This window comes from Dipodomys spectabilis, unplaced genomic scaffold, assembly GCF_019054845.1.
Source record: "Dipodomys spectabilis isolate Male_0828 unplaced genomic scaffold, ASM1905484v1 ptg000477l, whole genome shotgun sequence".
NCBI lineage: Eukaryota > Metazoa > Chordata > Mammalia > Rodentia > Heteromyidae > Dipodomys > Dipodomys spectabilis.
This window is the reverse complement of record NW_024871154.1, coordinates 202,677-224,057: the sequence shown is the minus strand read 5'-3', so window position 1 is coordinate 224,057 and position 21,381 is coordinate 202,677. Positions and strand designations below refer to the sequence as shown.

Sequence of the window (21,381 nt, the reverse complement as noted above, 5' to 3'; positions counted from 1 at the left end):
TTGGAGAAAAAGAAACTGATACAGCTCTAAAAACAAGTTCATCTTGACTGACCCACACACCATGTCCTAAGGCTTTCCTTACTCAGTCACAGATGGAAACCAAGGTGATCCACTTCTCAGAAGGAGAATAGGTCCGTCTCTTCTGACAACACCAACTGGGCTGCTTGGAATCTCTGAGATTTTAGGGAGTGATCCCATTCTAGTTTTGTTTTTGTGCCTCCCTCCTGCCCCCAAAGAAAATAAATATCTGAGTAGTATTTCTGGTTCTTAGAATCCTGGATTTTTCAACTGGAATATCTCTGTGTTTCCTGTGTTGGAGATTATGCAATGCACATCTGTGTGTGCATCTTTCTGCATTTACACTATTTCCTCAGACCACATCCTGGAAGTGCAAGTCCAGCATACTTAATCATTCTTCACATTCGTTCTCAGGTAAGTTTACTGGTCATAGGCAATTCTAAATGAAAATAAAAAGTATAGTCTTCATTTCAGATGTCATTTCCTCTAATTGACAAGAACAAGGTCTCTGCACTTGAAGTCAACACTGGGGGTGTGGTCTCAGAAACCAAGACAGAGGAATCCAACCACTAGAGTCTGGCTACAATTATCACAGTCAGTGATCCTTTCATATGGAGCCACATCTTCTAATTCAGCACCAGTGTTTAGAAAATGTTTTTAAAAACTGTATCTAGCTGGGCATGGATGCTTACACCTGTAATCCTAGTGACTCAGGAGGCTGACATATGGAGCTTGTGGTTTTATGTCAACCTAGACAGGAAAGCCTGAGAGATTCTTATTTCCAATTAATCACCAAAAAGCCAGAAGTGGAGCTGTGCTCAAGTGATAGAGCACTAGCCTTGAACAAAACTCAAGGACAGTACTTAGGACCTTAGTTCAAGCCCTAAATTTTTCTTATCAGGATTCCCTAAATATTTACATTGTGTTAGGTGTTACAGGTTGCATAGAATATGTAAAGAATATGGGAGAATGTGCATAGGTGTTTTGCAAATACTCTTCTGTTGTGTACCAGGACATGGAGGAAAGCAGAGGCCAGTGACTGGGAACTGGGACCAGCCTGCCATGGATTCTGAGACACAAATGTATACAGTAATATTAGATAAACCCACCCCACTCCTGTAACATGAAATTTGGATGAAATATGGTCTGAATGTCAGGAGGCCATAATGTGCATCAAAAATAGAAATATCCACTCTAAAAGAATTGAAAATACTTCAGTGCATTATTTTATAAATCTGCTTTATTTGGCAATTACAAGAAGGCAAGGAAAGAGATTCTGCACCTCATAGGACTTTTCATTTGTTCACTTAAGATACTGTGAAGGAGGCTCCCACAGGGGTCAGATGGGATTTACATGGACCAGTGGAAATCAAAAGGAAGCTGCCTGCCTGAGTCTGGAGAAGGACCCAGAGAGAGATTTCCAGAATGAAGATGGAAGAGATTCTTTTCTTGTCATGCTTGATCTCAAAGATAAACAATCCAAGGGATAAAAAGAGCATCAGATGTCAGTGAACCATGATGTGAAGTCAGAGGTTGACATTCTACAGGTGAGCCATGGGGTCTGGAATGGCAGGAACAGACAGAGGAACACCGAGGGCCTGTGGCATCCTCAGCTCCAACTAGAGAGCAGGGGCAGGAGAACAGGGAAGGACAAACACCTGAGCAGAGGGGCTCTGCAGCCAGAGGTAAGGAGAGCATCCAGGGACCACATTCAGTGGTAGACTTTAGTGCCGGTAGCTCTTCCTGCTGGAGGAGGTGGTAGTGTATTTGATGGTAGAGGTGCTGCCCCCAGAGGTGCTCAGGCTGCCCCCAATGCCTCTGCCACTGCTAGAACTGAAGCCACCTCCAAGGTTGTGACCACTGCTGTAGGAGTAGCTGCCACTTCCGCCTAGGCCTAAGCCACTGCTGGCACCACCGGCACTGCCATAGCCACTGGAGACGGTGGACTGCACCACGGCTGTGGGAAGGATACAAGGAGACAACACATACAGTGAGCTCCCTGTGCCAGACCAAGCCAGCTCACAAGGGCTGAGACAGGAAGACACACAACTCGATACTTACAGATGTTGACTGGTCCCACGCCTTCACCGCTCAACCTGGAGGAAGAATAGAGAAGTGAGACCCAGGGAGTTGTCACCTGCATTCTGTGGGATGTCTTGACCTGTATATAGGGTCTATGAAGAACCACCTTGCAGTGGGACCCTTTCCATATCTGTAATGACTCTAACCAGTGTCCTATAACTTTATGCGCAGTGCCTGACATCCTGAAGGTATCCTCAGAGTTTACAGGCCATGTGTGGTGGTACCCACCTGCACTCCTCGCCTTCCAGCAGCTTCCTGTAGGTGGCAATCTCCACGTCCAAGGCCAGCTTGACATTCATGAGCTCTTGGTATTCCTTCAGCAGCCTGGCCATGTCCTGCTTGGCCTTCTGCAGGGCATCCTCCAGCCCTTCCAGCTTGCTCCTGGCATCCTTGAGGGCCAGCTCACCTCGCTGCTCAGCATCAGCAATGGCAGCCTGCAGGCTGGCACACTAGGAGGGGAAAACAAGTGCAATGAACTTAATAGTCTAATCCTCACAGGAAAGTAGCCTTGCTTCTTCTTTCCCATTGAGGAAAAGTCCTAGAACCCACAATTTAGAGGCTATCATCCTTCCTGGCCAATGTCTTTGCAGTCTGAAATTTGGTCTAGTCTTGTAAATCATGCCTTTACTCTTTGGGTTCACAATCCACATGCTGATCTAGATGATAGAGGTGGTAGATGTAATAATGTATTTAAGGTCAGGGGTATTGGGTGAACTGGATCTCACCAGTTGTTTGAACTGCTTTCTCCAAAGACATCCAAGTAGCATTTTGGAGATCACATAGAGATGCTGGACTTGGTTATACAAATGATCAAGTCTTCACATGAATTTCTTGGGCCTTAGTCCCATTGGTGAAGCTCTAAGAATGTGGGCTATACTGCTCTTACTCTCCTTCACCTGAGATTCTGAGCAAATTCGTAGCACTGTTATGTATGCTTTCATGTTTCTATTTCGCATCCTGTCTGTGCAATTCAGAAGTCAAGCAATTTTCTTACATACACATTCCATAAAGCATTGATCATTGCAGCTGGTTCTGTCACTATTCATCGATCATGATTATGTCTTTTAACCAGTGGGTGCCTCCTCTCTGAAGCTTCACTAATCCCTGGAAACTCTCCCAAGTGATAGTTGATGACTGAATACTAGATGGCCTCGCAAGAACAGAAGGTTTTCTTCACCATTGTCCCCAGCCTACCTGCTTCTTGACGTGGTCGATCTCGGATCTCAGCCTCTGGATCATGCGGTTGATCTCAGCAATCTCCTGCTTGGTGTTGCGCAGGTCATCCCCATGTCTGCCTGCTGTGACCTGCAGCTCCTCGTACTTGAAAAAGAGAGAAAACCCTACGTGATCACATACTTGCAAAGGAGGATTTTTACTTTAGAATCAGACATCTAATACTATTAACCTAAGGGTTTATTTTTTCTCTCATGATATATTTTAGGAAAATCTGATGCCACATGACCTTTGGTTGAACAGAGGTCTGCAGACCATGCTAACTAGGACTGTGGCAATGTGCTGGCAGTGTCTGTGCTGTCTACTGAGAGCTAGCAGGCAGGGTGAGGTTTAAAGAAAAGATGCCTAGATTGTTATTTCTATTAGTTTTCCTCCTGCTTCTGGGCTCTATGCATTCCAGATGTAGACACAACTCTATGTAAATGATAATCAGCACTAACAACTAGGAGCAAATCTACTTTAAAGTAAACTCTTTAAGGTAAACACATAATAGTGAATATTTTATGAAGGAAAACCACAGATTTCTTTCAATAGATTCTTCTTTCCTCCCATATTCAGTTAATCAATGAAGGCAGATATTTCCATTATTCAATGTGAGGGACACAGAGATAACTGACATCTGCCACCTCCCTGCTCACCTTGGTCTGGTACCAGGACTCAGCCTCAGCACGGCTCCTCTGAGCAATCTCTTCATATTGGGCTTTCACCTCTGCAATGATGCTGTCCAGGTCCAGGTTACGGTTGTTGTCCATGGACAGGACCACAGAAGTGTCTGAGATGTGGGTTTGCATCTGAGACAGCTCCTGAAGAACACAGGGAGCAAAGGTCAACCCTGCCTGTGAAGAACCAGAGCTTCCCAGCTCCCAGCTCTTTCCACTATGCAGAGTGCTTAAAGAGAGGGGGGAAGCTTACAGCATCATAGAAGGCTCTCAGGAAGTTGATCTCATCCCTGAGACCGTCTGCCCTGGCTTGCAGCTCCACCTTATTCATGTAGGCAGCATCCACATCCTAGAGACAGAACCCACCAACAAGGGAGGAGTCAGCTGAGCCCCCATCTCCATCTCCCTGCCCATCTTCCTGTGGGATGGGCCAGAGAGACAGAGCCATGGCTCTCCTTCAGCAGAGAACTGGAAGCTCTCAGTGGATCATCTCACCTTCTTCAGGGTCACAAATTCATTCTCTGCTGCTGTGCGTTTGTTGATTTCATCTTCATATCTAGGAGAAGAAGGGATTAACACATTTCAGTCAGCATGTTGCATGACATCAAAGCAACCTGTAATCCCACACTTCTCATGAATCCAAGTGTCCAAATCCACAGATGATTTTACTCATGCTTCATTTTCCACTTTTTGCTTCCTCCTATCGATCCACACCCTCCTCCTGGAAATCTACACCTTGAGCAGATTTACTGTTACTGCTGATTATTATTTGCCTAGGCATGACTGCTAAGGAATCATGCCCACATGAACCGCCATTAGTGTTCACCTGGTGCTTTAGAAATGTGAGCCTATTTCTCTTCTTCAACTCACTTTCTCTTGTAGTCCTCCACCATGTCCTGCATGCCTCTCAGCTCAGAGTCCAGGCGGCCTCGCTCCCCAGTGATGGAGTCCAGCTGCCTTCTGAGGTTGTTGATGTACTGCTCGAACAAAGGTTCCAGGTTGTGCCTCACAGTCTTGGTGCCCTGCTCCTGCAGCAGGGCCCATTTGGTGTCCAGGACCTTGTTCTGCTGTTCCAGGAACCGCACCTGGAGGGAACCAAGTGTGAAAAGATGGTTGGATTTCTTTTGTCGATGACGGACTCATTGTCCTGCCTCCCAGATGGGGTGCCTCCTAGGGCCACTTGGGGATTCCACAGTGAGACCCCAGGCCCTCTCTTCTAGGGCAGGTGGGACCCATTTGCACCAGGAACCGCTAGCTGCAGCATGGCCCTGGCTTTTGCTTCTGCAAAGGCCCTCAGCTTCTGTCTGATAAATATATATACCCTGTTCATCAATCCACACCTCACAGGAGGCTGGGAGCTCATCAGGGCCCTGCTGAAACCAGGAGCTCTGAGAAGGCAGCCTCTGGGTGGGAACAAATTAGACTCAGTCTCCCTGCCTGCCAGTGCAGTTAAGAAAGAGGGCCTTGAGGCCAAGACACAGAAACAACTGAACACACCTGCACAGTGTGAAGGCCTCTACACAAAGCCTAGTAGATCTTCCCTCTTCCCTCTTTGTTTGGCATTTACCATCCACTCACGGGGTGCATTCCGAAGGGCCACAACTCACCTTGTCTATGAAAGAAGCGAACTTGTTGTTGAGGGTCTTGATCTGCTCACGCTCCTCGGTCCTCACCCTCTGGATGGTGGGGTCGATTTCCAGGTTGAGAGGAGTCAGGAGGTTCTGGTTGATGCTAACTTCTTGGATGCCTCCAGGAGGGCACACGGGGAAGCCTGAGCCCCCATAGCCACCACCAAAGCCAGCGCCGCCACCACCGAGCCCAAAGCTACCACCGCCAAAACCAAATCCACTGCCGGCTCCACCTCCGAAGCCAAAGCTGCCTCCAACTCTGCTGCCATATCCACCTCCGATGCCACAGCTGCCCCCTGCCATGGAGATCCTCGATGAGCTGCCCAGGCCATAGAGGCTCCTGCTGCCAAAACCAGAGCCTGCGCCCACTGCCCCGATGCCACCGCTGCCCCTGGAGCGGCACACAGACACACTGCTGAAGCCAGAGCGGCTCAGCCCAGGCACTCTGGCTGAGCCAGAGCTGAAGCCCCTGCGGCTGCTGCTTTGGCTCCTGATGGTGGTTTTGCTAGACATGGTTCCTGGAGCTTTGAAGGCTGGAGAATGGAGAGAGACTGCAGGGCAGAGCCAAGGAACAGATGAGTGAGCTGTGCCCTGGACAGCTGCTTATATGGGATGCTGATGGGCTGGGCTGAGTCCTGGAAGGTGAGCTTGCAGAGTGGGAAGGGCTGGGCTTTACAAATAATGAGATCACACCTGGATTATTAGAAAAGTTATGAAATATTGAGGTTGCAGTTTTGACTTTCTTTAGTCAGGGAAAAATGCTCAGGACGCCAGTTTTGACTTGATCTGAATGCAGTAAGCCAGTTCTTAATTCTCCATATCTCAGAGTTAGTCACTACTCAAACAAAGGTTCTGTCTGTTCTCCTGGAGTTGGAGAGTGTGCCCAGTACTGGCTTGCCACCTGTGGTCTTTTCTCCCAGGAAGATACTAGAGATTACTTTAGGCTAATAGAAAGATGACCATGACTAGGAATGTGAAATATGACTTGTATTCATTTCTATAACATTTAAACACAAAGAGAGAAACCTCATAATGAACCCTTATATACCTGTCACCTAATTTTAACAATTGCTAGGTCATCCCCAGTCCTATTGTTCCCACATTTCTTTTCTCTTCACTCACTGACCACAAATTACTTGAAACCACATCCCAGAAATCGTATTGTTTTCCAGTAGGTATTTTAATATTATAGGTAAAGATGGATTCTTTAACACAATAGATTTAAATCGCTTTTACATCTTTAAATCCAATAACATCAAGAATTATTCAACTGATGCTAATATTCCAGTATTTTTTTTAAACATTACTGAATGTGTGTGTGTGTGTGTGTGTGTTAGTACTGGGGCTTGCTCTCAGGACCTAGACACAGTAAACTTAGCTTTTTTGCTATAGACTGGCATCTTACTACTTGAGCCACAGCTCCACTTCCAGCTTTTTGCTGGTTAATTGAGTATGAGTCTCAAGAGCTTTTCTACTTGGTCTGACTTTGAACTGCTATCTTCATATCTCAGGCCTACTGAGTAGGTAGGATTATAAGTATACACCATCAGCACCTGGTAGTTTTACTAATTTAAAAATATTTTTGTTTGTCCAAATCAGCCAGATAAGCTTCATGTTTTATTTTATACTGTTCAACAATATCTGTTTAAATAATTTACATTATCCACTCCCCTTGCCATAATTTTTTTTCTCTTAGCAGTTTACTTGCAAATAACTGTGCAGTGTTTAATCTTTATATCTCTCTACTTGCTCATGGTGTTTTATTCTGCATGCTACTCTTTCTTTCCTGTTTCCTATATTCAAAACATGAAGCTTAATAAGACTCTCTAATTTATCGACATGTTTCAGAAGTATATATAGCAGTATGCCTATTTAAATACACATTTGTTATTTTTATCTATTTACAAATTGAGTATGTAATCAGTGTTTAAGGATCAAAACATGCTAAAGTTATCCCCACCAATTTCTACATACATAAGAAAAACAGTGTTTTTAGTTCCTTCTAGGAACTTCAGTTGGTTTTTGTTTTGTTTTGTTTTTTTGTGAGATGTGTTCATTTGTGTATGTGTGTGCATGGATAGAGCTGTTTCTTTTGCAGATATGAACATTTTCACAGACATAAATATTGAAAATGTGTTATATAAGTAACACATATGTAATATATATGTTATACATATTACATATATATTACATATATTACATATGTTGTCTTTTCTAGTTATTCTTGTTGTATCCACATCATCTCTCCGGTCTCCAATTTTTCTATGTGTTTTAAGCATTCTAGATCCCCTTTCTTAACTGTATACTTTTTTTAACTGCTTATCTTTCCTTGCATGTCCCAAAGTGGCAAGCAGCCTTATGCTTCTCTTTGTGCTGTTTTCAAGTTAGTCTTCATCCATGTATGTGCCTTTATGGTTTTTTTTCTGTCCCTTTTCTAAACTCTGCCAGCTAATGTAATCTTTTGCTCTCTCACTATATTGTTTCTTAATTCTCTTACTTTGCATTTAATTCTCTTACTTTGCATTTGGTAATATTTCATTGTGCCATTTTTTTTACTGTGTTAAGTGACTTTTGCTTTGTCAACTGCTTTCTTGCCTGAGTCCACAGATCTTTTGTAGGTCCTGCAATGGTTCCTTTCTGAGCAGTACTTATTTTTGAAATAGACATCTTGTGGACACATCTTCAGAAGTATGTGGAAGGAAAAAACAGGACTATTTCCTGGCTAACAGGAATTCTCATTATGACACACAGCTGAGTAATTCTCTAATTCAGCTAACCCAGCAAAGATCACTGTACTGTAGCTCACAAGCTCTCTGATTTCTTTGTCTCATCATTAAAATGCTGCTAATAAGCAACAATGCCATCAACTTGACTAGGCCTAGGAGTGTCCAGATATTTGGTTACACATAATTCTAGGTATATCTGTAAGAGTATTTCTGGATGAGATCAAAATTCAAGTTGGTTAACTGACTAAGGCCAATCTCTTTGTCCTAATACGGACAGGCTGTTTTACTCTGTTTAAGGTATGACTATAATAAAAGGCCACGTGTTAATCCTCTGTGGGACTGCCTCTGAGCTGAGACATTGCTGTTTTCTACCTTCAAACTGAAGCTAAAACATCAGCTTGTTCGGGGTCTCTGTCTGTGTTTTTGATTGCAGTACTGGCTTCTTTGGGACTTAGCCTAGAATAGGGTTATTGATTGTTATGGGACTCTGGATCACTGTGTAGAGATACTGGGATTATTAACCTCCTAATTTAGATCTACATGTTCTTTCTTCTTTCTTGCTTGCTTCTTTCTCTCTTTCTTTTTTCTTCCTTTCTTGTCTTTTTTGTGGTACTTGGGTTTGAATTCAAAGTAGGTGCTTGTTAGAAAGATGCTTTAATACTCGGGCCATGTCCTCAGTTTTGCTTTTGCTATCTTTGAATTGGGTCTTGATCTTTGCATGGCAAGTCATCAACCGTGAGAGAAATAATAAATAAGACTTCATTAAAATTAAAAGTTCTAACATTGAAACAAGGACACAGGATGACCCAGTGCAACAATAATACCCACAAGACAGCATATTGGAAATGGACTTTACAACTTCGGGGTGGGGGAGGTAGGACAGGGAAAGGATAGTGGAAGAACAATAAAGGAGGAGGTAACAATGCTCAACACGAAATGTACTCATTACCTTACTCATATACCTAACCCCTCTGTATAGCATCTTTACAATAAAATAAAATTTTAAAAAATTAGAAGTTCTTCTCTGTAAAAGCTAATGTTAAGAGAAGGAGAAGTCAAACCGCAGACTGGAGAAAATATTTGCCAATAATGAACTGTCATTAATAATATAAAGAACTCTTAAAATGCAACAATAAGTACATAAAACAACCTAATTATAAAATGAGCTAGGTTTTTTCATTTGTTTTTGTTTTTGCTAGTCCTTGGTCTTAAACTCTGTGCTGGACACTGGGCCTCTTTGTACTCAAGGCTAGTGCTCTATCACTTGAGCCACAGCTTCACTTCCAGCTTTTACTGAATAGTTTATGGGAGATGAGAGTTTCATAGAGTTTCCTATCTGGGCTGGCTTTAGACTGAGATCCTTAACTACTCAGTCTCCTGAGCAGCATGAGCCACTAGAGTCCAGCAAAATGAGCTAGTTTTTAAAAAGCACCTCACTGAACAAAGTAACTGTTGACAATTTAGCATATGTTGACTTGTAGATACGCCATGCCATAGGTCATCAGAGAATTAAAATGACAATGAGATATCATCACCTAGTGTTTGTTACAATGTCCAAAATGCAGAGCTCTGACAGCATAAAATGTTAGACACAAGCTCTCTCCTGCATGGCTGGGTGAGCACAATGTGTCACAACCACACTGGAAAACAACTTGGCAGTGTCTTTCAAACCTAAGCATACTTGTTCCAGACAGCCCAGCAACCACAGCCCTCCCAAATGAGGTGAAAAAATGAATTGCACAAAAACCTACATGCTGATGTGGGTTTTTTAAGCAGCTTTATCCTGATTGCCAAAAACCTGAAGGCACAAAATGTCCTTTGGTAGGTAAATAGATACATAAATCAGTACATCAAGACAATGGAGTATAATGAAGCACTATAAAATGAGTTATCATGCTATGACAGGGCATGAATATTACTAAATGAGAGAAGTCAATCTGAAAAGTCTACAAACCATGAGAGTCTAACTTTTACGGAAGATGGTAAAAGCATGAATGACACTCAGAGTTGGAAGAGGGAGGGATGAATAGGTTGAGTATAGTAGACTTTAGGATGAGTCTATATGTTGCTGTTATAAAGCTATAGTGGTTGATACATGTTCAAATGTATACAAGCATTTTTTCCCAAAAACACACAAAAGGTAAACAACAAGACTGAATTCTGATCCAAATTATTGACTTTGGATAGTAATGGCACACTACTGTAGTACATTCATCAGTTAAAATGCATATAACTAAGCTGGGTGCTGGTGACTCACACATTGTAGTCCTAGCTATTCAGGAACCTGAGATCTGAGGATTGAGGTTCAAATCTGAGCCAGCATAGATGAATCTGTGAGACTCTTATCTTTACTTACACAGCCAACCAAAACAGAAGTGGATGTGTGGCTCAAGTGGTAGAATACCACTTGAGAAAGCCAGCAAGAACACAAAGCCCTGAGTTCAAGCTCCAGTACTGGTACACACACAAAAGGTACCTCCTATTAGGTGTTGTTGATTGCTTTTAAGTTCTGGAATCGCTTCACATATTTACAATACATGACACTTGTTTATGGTATGTAATTGTCTATATATCGGTAGAATTCAATCTGATATATTTCATTGAACATTTCTGTGACTATATAAGAAGTTTTGAGTTGTAGCTCTTCTTTCTGGAAATGTCACTATCTAGTTTTGGTGTTATAGTGACACTGTAGAGAATGAGTCATTGCTCCTTCTGCTTCTGTGAGATTATGAACATTTAGTACAGTTGAATGCCAGAACTGCCTGTAATCCTAGCTACTCAGAAAGCTGAGGTGAGGTCTGACGATTGAAGTTTGGAGCCATTCCAGGCAGACAAATCTGAAAGATTCTTATCTCAAACTATCAGAAAAGAAAACAGAATTGGAACTGTGGCCCAAGTAGTAGAGTGCCAGCCTTGATTGACAAAGCTGAGTCAAAGTTCAGAGCCCTGAGTTCAAACTGTAATACCAGCATGAATGTACACACACACACACACACACACACACACACACACACACACACACACCACACACACACACACACACACACACACACACACACGCACAGTTTGGTAAAACTTCATTTAAAAAATGTTGATTTTTTTTTAACAATAAAATATAACCCGTTGCTTAGTTTTAGACTTAATATGCTCAATAGCTCTATGGACATTCTAACAACTGATTTGTTCTGGTGTGAAATGGGTATTTTGTACCTTCTAGAATATAGCCTGTTTAATCTAAGCTATCAAATTTTGACATCAAGTTCTTTGTTATATCTCTATTTTTGCATTCATGGGCTATAAAATTTGAATTTTTTTCTTTTTATATGTATTCTTTTATTGTAAAGATATTGTACAAAGGGGTTACAGTTACATGAGTAAGGTAATGAGTACATTTCCTATTGAGTATTGTTACCCTCCTTTGTTTTTCCCCTACCATCACTTTCTTCCCTACCTCCCCAACTCCTCCTATCCCCCCTCTCCCCAAAGTTGTAAAGTTAGTTTTCAACATGCTGTCTTGTACATCTCATTGTTAGAATGGATCAACCTGTATCCTTGTCTCACCATTTTGTTATTTCCCTTCCCCTCCCCAAATGAGAAAAATGTATATACAAGATGAAGGGTACTGGAATCAAATACAGTGAAAAGAGGGATTATACCTATAGGAAGAACCTATAGTAAATAATGCTGGGAAGGTGGCTCAGTGGTAGAGTGCTTGCCTTGCATGCCTGAGGCCCTGGGTTTGATTCCTCAGCACCACATAAGCAAAAAGGAAAAAGCTGGAAGTAGTGCTGTGGCTCAAGTGGTAGAGTGCTAGCCTTGAGCTGAAGAGCTGAGGGACAGCACCCAGGCCCAGAGTTCAGGCCCCCCCACCAGACCCCAAAATTTTTTTTAATTTTATGTACACCCATATATTATTAACTTCCTTTTGGTGTTTTGCTGGACAATATTCCTTTTACTTGACAATATTCCTTTGTGGTCTTTCTCATAGAAACATGTATGCAGAAAAGGTGTTTAGATTTAAGAATCAGTCTTTATACGGACCTTTCTGTAGTCTTTATCAGAACCTTATTTAGGTTCTGCTACCAGAGAAGCTCTGGGAAGAACCATATTGCCTGGGAGCAATGAAATGTGAATACAGAAGATAATAACACAGAAAGATCCAGAAGTAACAGTCATATCCTATGAGACGAGAATCTGAGAGTTTATTTACTTTTTGTGACAATCTGAGAGTTAGTATTTTGTGGGGGGGGGGGGGGGGAGAGAATTGGAAAGTTAGGATGATAAAAGTCACTAGCAAGCCTAGGAGAGTCAAAGCTAGCTGATTTATCCCAACCTTTATTCTTGATTTTCACTCAACCATTTCCTAGACATTAAAGCAGAACAAATCATTCCTGAGAGAGGAATAGAATTATCCTTTCTGATCAATAACCTGGAGAGTAAGGTTTTTTTTGAGTCTCTATGATGTACTGAGAGTAAAAGAAGGAAAGAATATTCTGCTACTTGTTCCCACATGAAGAAATAAGAGTTTGAGTATTACCTAAGTATTTGGGTCCTTAATATGACCAACGTCAATGGCTCCAAGTTTTCTGGGTTGTGGAGAATGTTGAGTTGAGATACACACCCCCATCCACACACCTTTCTGGGTTCATAAATTTCCTTAGGACATTTCTAGAAGTGTAGCTCCAGTTCGAAAGCTATTCATGGCTACTGTTACCTGACATCAGGCAGGCTTCTTGGTCATGAGGGAATACATTATTATACAACTAATATTTCACATTCTGGTCACATCACTTGTAATTAACCAAGGATATGATTCCCAAATTGAACATAATGGTCTAGCTCTGACATAAGAGACAAAAGTTCTTAGAGCTCACATGACAGGGAATACACTATTAATTACAAGTATGGAAAGTTAAAACAGAATGTCTACTAATGGTGAGCCAGATTCCTCCATTTGCTTGGTAAGAATCTAGCTGGAATTGATCTGGACAGACATCCTGAGCATCAGAATAGCAAACTGCTACTTACTAACTGTCTCTAAAGGAGAAAGGAGAAGCTCATAGAATGTGAAAAGGCCTTTTCAGAAACCACTTCTATGAAAAAGTTAAGAACCTTTGAAACTAAAGAAAGGCAACAATGAGAGGTGAATTACATTATAAATCTGCTTTATTGAGTAATTACAAGAAAGCAAAGCAAAGAGACAACATCATAAAGAGAGAGGTTCTAAGTCACAGGACTCATCGAAGTTCAATCACAGCTATCACCAGGGTGGTTCACAGAAGTGTCCCATGGGCGTTTTTGGGGCCACTGGGAATTATAGAGGAGCTGCCTTGTTCTGGAGTAAGACCCAAAGAGGGATTTCTAGAATAAACTGGGCAGAGATCCTTTTTCTCATCAGGCTTGGCCTCAGAGATAGAACAAATGAAGCAAGACCTTGATGACTTAGGAATGAAGTGAGCACCACATGTACATGAATTGTGATGTTTAGTTAGAGGTTGACATTTTACAGGTGAGCCATGAGGTCTGACAGAGGAACACCAAGGGCCTGTGGCATCCTCAGCTCCAACTAGAGAGCAGGGGCAGGAGAACAGAGAAGGACAAGCACCTGAGCATAAAGACTTTGCAGCCAGAGGTAAGGAGAGCATCCAGGGACCACATTCAGTGGTAGACTTTAGTGCCGGTAGCTCTTCCTGCTGGAGGAGGTGGTAGTGTATTTGATGGTAGAGGTGCTGCCCCCAGAGGTGCTCAGGCTGCCCCCAATGCCTCTGCCACTGCTAGAACTGAAGCCACCTCCAAGGTTGTGACCACTGCTGTAGGAGTAGCTGCCACTTCCGCCTAGGCCTAAGCCACTGCTGGCACCACCGGCACTGCCATAGCCACTGGAGACGGTGGACTGCACCACGGCTGTGGGAAGGATACAAGGAGACAACACATACAGTGAGCTCCCTGTGCCAGACCAAGCCAGCTCACAAGGGCTGAGACAGGAAGACACACAACTCGATACTTACAGATGTTGACTGGTCCCACGCCTTCACCGCTCAACCTGGAGGAAGAATAGAGAAGTGAGACCCAGGGAGTTGTCACCTGCATTCTGTAGGATGTCCTGATCCTTTCCATATCTGTAATGACTCTAACCAGTGTCCTATAACTTTATGCTCAGTGCCTGACATTCTGAAGGTATCCTCAGAGTTTACAGGCCATGTGTGGTGGTACCCACCTGCACTCCTCGCCTTCCAGCAGCTTCCTGTAGGTGGCAATCTCCACGTCCAAGGCCAGCTTGACATTCATGAGCTCTTGGTATTCCTTCAGCAGCCTGGCCATGTCCTGCTTGGCCTTCTGCAGGGCATCCTCCAGCCCTTCCAGCTTGCTCCTGGCATCCTTGAGGGCCAGCTCACCTCGCTGCTCAGCATCAGCAATGGCAGCCTGCAGGCTGGCACACTAGGAGGGGAAAACGAGGGAGATAGACTTATGCTGTAGTCCTTGGAGATGGTTAGATATATTCATTCCCCCATAGAGTCCAAGGATATGATTTAACAATGAATTCTGACTGTTTCTGCTCACAGTACCTGCTTCTTGACGTGGTCGATCTCGGATCTCAGCCTCTGGATCATGCGGTTGATCTCAGCAATCTCCTGCTTGGTGTTGCGCAGGTCATCCCCATGTCTGCCTGCTGTGACCTGCAGCTCCTCGTACTGTAAGTCAGTTGAAAAGAGAAAACTCAATGAGCTCTTTCACATTCAAATGAGCATTCTTACCTAATGACTTCTCCTCAAGAAATCATGTGACAAGGACATTGAATAATTCATAAGTATGACACAGACATTGTCATTGGGAAAGCACAGAGTTCTCTAAAGGTTGACAGGGTCAGAACTGTGTTTTGAGAGCTAGAGTTCAGAGTATGTCTTCAAGGTATCTAAGTCCTTATCTACTGTGGCTTTCCTCCTGCCTCTGAGTTTATTTTTGATTCATAGATGGAACATTAAGTGCTATACAAGTCAATTCTAATAGTGCAGCACACACTTGTTATGGTAGGACTCATCTTCCTTTCTCAATGAAGGCAGATATTTCCATTATTCAATGTGAGGGACACAGAGATAACTGACATCTGCCACCTCCCTGCTCACCTTGGTCTGGTACCAGGACTCAGCCTCAGCACGGCTCCTCTGAGCAATCTCTTCATATTGGGCTTTCACCTCTGCAATGATGCTGTCCAGGTCCAGGTTACGGTTGTTGTCCATGGACAGGACCACAGAAGTGTCTGAGATGTGGGTTTGCATCTGAGACAGCTCCTGAAGAACACAGGGGGCAAAGGTCAACTCTGCCTGTGAAGAACCAGAGCTTCCCAGCTCCCAGCTCTTCCCACTGTGCAGAGTGCATAAAGGAGAGGGGGGAAGCTTACAGCATCATATAAGGCTCTCAGGAAGTTGATCTCATCCCTGAGACCGTCTGCCCTGGTTTGCAGTTCCACCTTATTCATGTAGGCAGCATCCACATCCTAGAAACAGAACCCACCAACAAGGGAGGAGTCAGCTGAGCCCCCATCTCCATCTCCCTGCCCATCTTCCTGTAGGATGGGCCAGAGAGACAGAGCCATGGCTCTCCTTCAGCAGAGAACTGGAAGCTCTCAGTGGATCATCTCACCTTCTTCAGGGTCACAAATTCATTCTCTGCTGCTGTGCGTTTGTTGATTTCATCTTCATATCTAGGAGAAGGAAGGGTTGACTCATTTGAACCAGGGATGGATGAAAGCAAAGCCTGCAATCCCACATTGTTTATGTCCATCCTGTCTGTCCCCACAAAATGTAGAAGATAATTTTTATCTGAAACTTCTCTTTTTTATTTTCTCCTAACCCTATTTGATCTTAGATACACTGCTGTCTGGTAACAGTTTGTCATTTTCTTTTCTATGAACACATTTCACTGAAGAATGGTGCCCACTGTTTGTGAGGGGTGAGTGTTGGAAACAGCCATTCTCCTCCCTTCAACTTACTTGTTCTTGTAGTCCTCCACCACGTCCTGCATGCCTCTCAACTCAGAGTCCAGGCGGCCTCGCTCCCCAGTGATGGAGTCCAGCTGCCTTCTGAGGTTGTTGATGTACTGCTCGAACAAAGGCTCCAGGTTGTGCCTCACAGTCTTGGTGCCCTGCTCCTGCAGCAGGGCCCATTTGGTGTCCAGGACTTTATTCTGCTGTTCCAGGAATCTCACCTAGGATAAAGGAGGGTGTGTGAGAAAGAAAGTGGTCAATTGTTAGGCAAAGGTCAAAAGAATAGACTGTCTGTTAGCAGGTTCTTGGCATTTCCTGGCCTACGGTCCTGGGCTCAGGCTGAGATTTCTCTTTAGCCAATCTTTTAACATTGGCATCACACAGACCCACCAAAGAAATACCTATGGACCAGTGAGGGTCTTTTGCATTCCCAGTTATGGAGTCAATTTTGTCTCCTGTGTCTAGGCACACTGCCAAGTCTAGTTTTAAAGTCGTATATACTGACATAAATGTACAAAGGTCTTTTCATTAGGGATGGTATCTCAGGTGTAAGGAATCCAACCCTGGCCTAAGAATGCGATTCCCACCTCAATTCCCACCGGGTGCAGGCATCTCTTCCAGAATAGACTCATTTACCTCATTTTATGGTCACCTTCTGTTTCTAGAATAGCATTTCTACCTATTAAATAAATGTTTTTAATCTTTCCCTTGATATAGCCAGAGAAATCTTTTGCTTGGTTTTTTCTTTTCTTTCTTTGCTTTTTTGTTTTAACTCCTTCTTACAAGACCCCTGAGTGGAATTGCTATCCCCAAAACGCAGACACCTTTGTAATCTCTTAGATCCTAAGGAAGGGAGACATCACCCTTTCCATCAGCCCTTCCTTCTGGGCACATTGTCAGTAGGACTGAGATAAATGAAGGACCCTGAAGAGTTCTACATGTTCCCTCTCCTGGCTCATATCCAGCATCCCTTGAGAAGACATTCTGAGGTCCCCTGTCTTAGCTCCCTTCCGTAGGAAGCTTTTTGTGTCTGTTGCTGGGTCCTCTGAATGCCCAAAGGCAGGGCTTAGCCTTCTGCTCACCTTGTCGATGAAGGAGGCAAACTTGTTGTTGAGGGTCTTGATCTGCTCACGCTCCTCGGTCCTCACCCTCTGGATGGTGGGGTCGATTTCCAGGTTGAGAGGAGTCAGGAGACTCTGGTTGATGGTAACTTCTTGGATGCCTCCAGGAGGGCACACGGGGAAGCCTGAGCCCCCATAGCCACCACCAAAGCCAGCGCCGCCACCACCGAGCCCAAAGCTACCACCGCCAAAACCAAATCCACTGCCGGCTCCACCTCCAAAGCCACAGCTGCCTCCAACTCTGCTGCCATATCCACCTCCGATGCCACAGCTGCCCCCTGCCATGGAGATCCTCGATGAGCTGCCCAGGCCATAGAGGCTCCTGCTGCCAAAACCAGAGCCTGCGCCCACTGCCCCGATGCCACCGCTGCCCCTGGAGCGGCACACAGACACACTGCTGAAGCCAGAGCGGCTCAGCCCAGGCACTCTGGCTGAGCCAGAGCTGAAGCCCCTGCGGCTGCTGCTTTGGCTCCTGATGGTGGTTTTGCTAGACATGGTTCCTGGAGCTTTGAAGGCTGGAGAATGGAGAGAGACTGCAGGGCAGAGCTAAGGGACAGATGAGTGAACTGTGCCCTGGACAGCTGCTTATATGGGGTGCTGCTGATGGGCTGGGCTGAGTCCTGGAAGGTGAGCTTGCAGAGTGGGAAGGGCTGGGCTTTACAAATAATGAGCTCACCCCCACCTTCTAGAAAGGAATGAAACTGAAGGTTGCTTTTTGGCTTCCTTTAGTCATGGAGAAATTCTCTTGCCTTCCAGCCTTGACTTGATCTTAACACAATGAGCCTGGATATAAAGTCACTGAAGTCATCAGTTAGTCATGTCTCAAACAAAGGAGACAAGGAGCTGATCTGTGATAATTGTCCCTTCCTTCTGCTTATTCAGCCACTCCCTGCATGCCCCCTTACCACACAGGTTTTCTCTTCCACCTGTACGTCCCATCCTATCTGAGTGGGACTCTCTGTCTCTGAGGGCGTACCATTGTTTACCCAAGGTCCTGAACAAGAAATGGCCTGCAAAACTTTTTCACCAAGTTTGAGCCAGTCTTATCTGTTGTTCTTGGTGGTACTTGGATTGTGATCCGGATTGGGATGGTTTACAGCTATCATCCCCCTTGAAGTGACATTTATTATTTTTTCATTCTAAGCAACATTTTCTGTGTCCTGTGATACATTGCCCACCTGGCACTTTCAGAAGGACAGGAGTAGAAGCCTCCTGACCTCTGAGGAAGTCTGCATCCACCAGCCCCTCCCTCACTACTACTCATTCATACATCGATCTGATTCTCATGGAAAGTTGTCTTTCCAGTGAAAACTCATAGGCAATCTTCTCTCTGATGTTCTAAAACGTTTACTTAGATCTTAAAGCACCCCTTAAGTGAAGAAGATAAAAATCGCTAAGGAAATTCCAAGAATTTGACTTTTTTTTTTTGGAGTCAAGAATCAAGAATCAGTAGGGCGTGTACAGAATGTTGAGGGGCACATGGAAGCAATGAATCACCACAATGTGTCCTTACAGGTGTGATGATTACACAAGTAAGTTTTAACTTGACATTTCTAACTCCAGTTGGATATCTCAACTCTTCTAGACAGCTGCTCCGAGGGAAGGCAATCTGTCCAATGAGAAATCGCACTTGCTTTTCATTAAGAATGAGGTTCACTTTTTCCAGGGCACCCATGAAGTACAGTACGTGGGGAGAACTGAGAACAATTCTAGGTGTGTTCTTCTCCAGGACCACGTGGCTACAAAGGACCTACTCCCACATCAACATGAGTCTACAAAGGGCTGTTGTAAATGCAGATATTTCTCCCCAACCTGTTGGGGGCACAGACTCCAGTAAGGGAGGGAGTCTCCTACTAACTCAGCATCTGGGCAGGAACGAAACACCTTCTCCAGACAACGGAAGTAGCTGTCCTCCCTCCACCCTGGTTGCACAATGGTTCAGGAAGAATGCACTTCCACCCAGTTCTGGGAAACAAATGCCCCAGCTCATGGTCCAGTGCACTGATTCATTCTATCCCCTTGGGTCAGGGGCTTTAGGTGTGTCATGGGTGGCATAAGGATGGGGAAGAATCATGGGCAAGTTGGGTGGTGGTAGCAACCTGTATTTGTTCTATATCATTGTCAGTGTTCAATGTCAATGGCAGCTTCCATACTACAAACAAGGGCAGGATAGAGTCATTTAAGGCAAAGATTGTGACTTGCAAAGCTGAAAGAATTCTATTCCTTTAAAGAAAAAACTTTGTCAAGCCTTATTTCTGAGCATGTTTCCTGGAGTCAGACCAGGGTTCTTTATGCAAATTATTAAACCTTTTTGTGCTATGCTAGATACCTGTCAATGGGGTGGAAATGATATCTACCGTACGATGTTGTTGCGAGGCTGCAAGAAGATGTAAAAGCCGCAGCATAATGCCCAGCATCTAAGTTCTCAATGAGGAGGAGCCACTCTCATTATCATAAGGAATCATGAGGAAGCTGAGTGTAGTAGTATATTCAAGAAAAGGAGTACCATGGATACAAGCTTGATCTATAGAAGCTTCAAGAACAAGACCACGGATGCAGCATACATCTATATGTGTTGGGGGCTGCGTGAAGGACAGTGAAAGAAGTGAGACCATCCATGCATGTTTGGGGTGTGGTACTAGGACCTAAGAAGCATTTGTTGGAGTTTGCTTCTGTACCTGCAAGAACCACAGCAGGCTGGAGAGCAAACAGCATCCAGCAAGCAACTTGCAAGCTTGCAGGAGCTCAGAGCAGCAGCACAGAGCAAAGGATGAACTACATTTCCTGGATATCTTGGAGGAAACAATGTGAGCAGAGAAAATCCATCTTTGGCAGCAACCAAGAGGGCTGATCTCCCTCCTCTGTAACCAGGTTCTCAGTTCATCCACTCTTGGTGTTTGGCTGTGCTTACAAAGCCAGCACCTGCAATTTTGAAGATAAGCATGGACTTTCTACCAAATGAAGTTTATCATTTCATAGTAACAAGGACCTTCCATTAGTCACTGAGCAGGACAGAGATGGTTTAACCTTATCTCCAACCCTAGGCTTGGCACCAAGTATCATATTTTCTCCTCTATTTGTTCCTTCCTTTCTTCTTTCCTTTCTTTCTTTCTTCCTCTTCCTTCCTTTCTTTCATTTTTTATGTTTGTTATTGTGAAAATACTGTACAGAGGGGTTACAGTTACATGAGCAAGGTAATGAGTACATTTCTTATCAAGCATTGTTGCCTCCTCCTTTGTTTTTCCCCTACCATCCCTTCCCTCCAAACTCCACAACTACACTTCTCCCACCACCCCACCTTCACCTAAATTGTAAAGTTCATTTTTCAACATAGTGTCATGTACATCTCATTGTTGCAATGGGTCCACCTGTATCCCTAGTTATACATTTTGTTTTTTCCCTTCCCCTCCCCAAATTATACCGACATCAAAAACAGCGGTTATACCGTGGGGGAGGAACATACAAAGCAACAAAAAAAATCACATGGTACCTTATAAACACATTAGAAACAATAGTAAGAAAGAAAAAAAAACACTTGTGTCCCTATCTTGGGGTTCATTTCGCTTAACTTCATCTTATCTGGTCATATATACATAGCTTTTGACCTTTTTCTACTTGTCCCAGACATATACTAGTTATTGCAAATGAGGGAAATCATGGGACCTTGTACCAGTCTTGGGGCTTGCACTCAGGACCTGATCCCAGACCCTAATATTTTCTGCTCAAGTCTAGTGCTCTACCACTTTAGCCACAGCTCTACTTCCAACTTTTTGGTGATAAATTGGAGATAAGAGTTTCATGGACTTTCCTTCCTGCCTGGGCCGGCTTTGAACTGTGATCTTCAGATCTCAGCCTCCTGAGTGTCTAGGATTACAGGCGTGAGCCACTGATGCCTGGATCATGTTTTGTTTTCTGATATCTGCCACG

At 44.0% G+C, this 21,381-nt stretch overlaps 2 protein-coding genes across 5 annotated transcripts; both read right to left on the bottom strand.

Moving 5' to 3' along the window:
- Positions 1–1,742: 1,742 nt before the first annotated feature.
- Positions 1,743–6,133, bottom strand: LOC122098359 (keratin, type II cytoskeletal 6A-like). Of its 2 annotated transcripts, none has more exons than XM_042668744.1 (9): positions 5,600–6,133; positions 4,863–5,077; positions 4,488–4,548; positions 4,246–4,341; positions 3,972–4,136; positions 3,295–3,420; positions 2,329–2,549; positions 2,029–2,114; positions 1,743–1,975 (listed from the first exon to the last, which is right to left on the bottom strand). In XM_042668744.1, exons 1-9 carry the CDS (start codon positions 6,131–6,133, stop codon positions 1,743–1,745), a joined length of 1,737 nt encoding a protein of 578 aa, XP_042524678.1. The 2 variants fall into 2 exon arrangements, with proteins under 2 accessions (XP_042524678.1, XP_042524679.1); XM_042668745.1 differs by having other exon boundaries at positions 2,080–2,114.
- A 7,887-nt stretch (positions 6,134–14,020) lies between these two features.
- Krt6a (keratin 6A) lies at positions 14,021–17,949 on the bottom strand. Of its 3 annotated transcripts, XM_042668742.1 has the most exons (10): positions 17,724–17,949; positions 17,416–17,687; positions 16,340–16,554; positions 15,991–16,051; positions 15,749–15,844; positions 15,474–15,638; positions 14,916–15,041; positions 14,567–14,787; positions 14,358–14,392; positions 14,021–14,253 (listed from the first exon to the last, which is right to left on the bottom strand). In XM_042668742.1, the coding sequence occupies exons 1-10, from the start codon at positions 17,947–17,949 to the stop codon at positions 14,021–14,023; spliced, it is 1,650 nt and encodes a 549-aa protein (XP_042524676.1). The 3 variants fall into 3 exon arrangements, with proteins under 3 accessions (XP_042524676.1, XP_042524674.1, XP_042524675.1); XM_042668740.1 differs by having other exon boundaries at positions 14,307–14,392; positions 17,416–17,949; XM_042668741.1 differs by having other exon boundaries at positions 17,416–17,949.
- Positions 17,950–21,381: the final 3,432 nt, after the last annotated feature.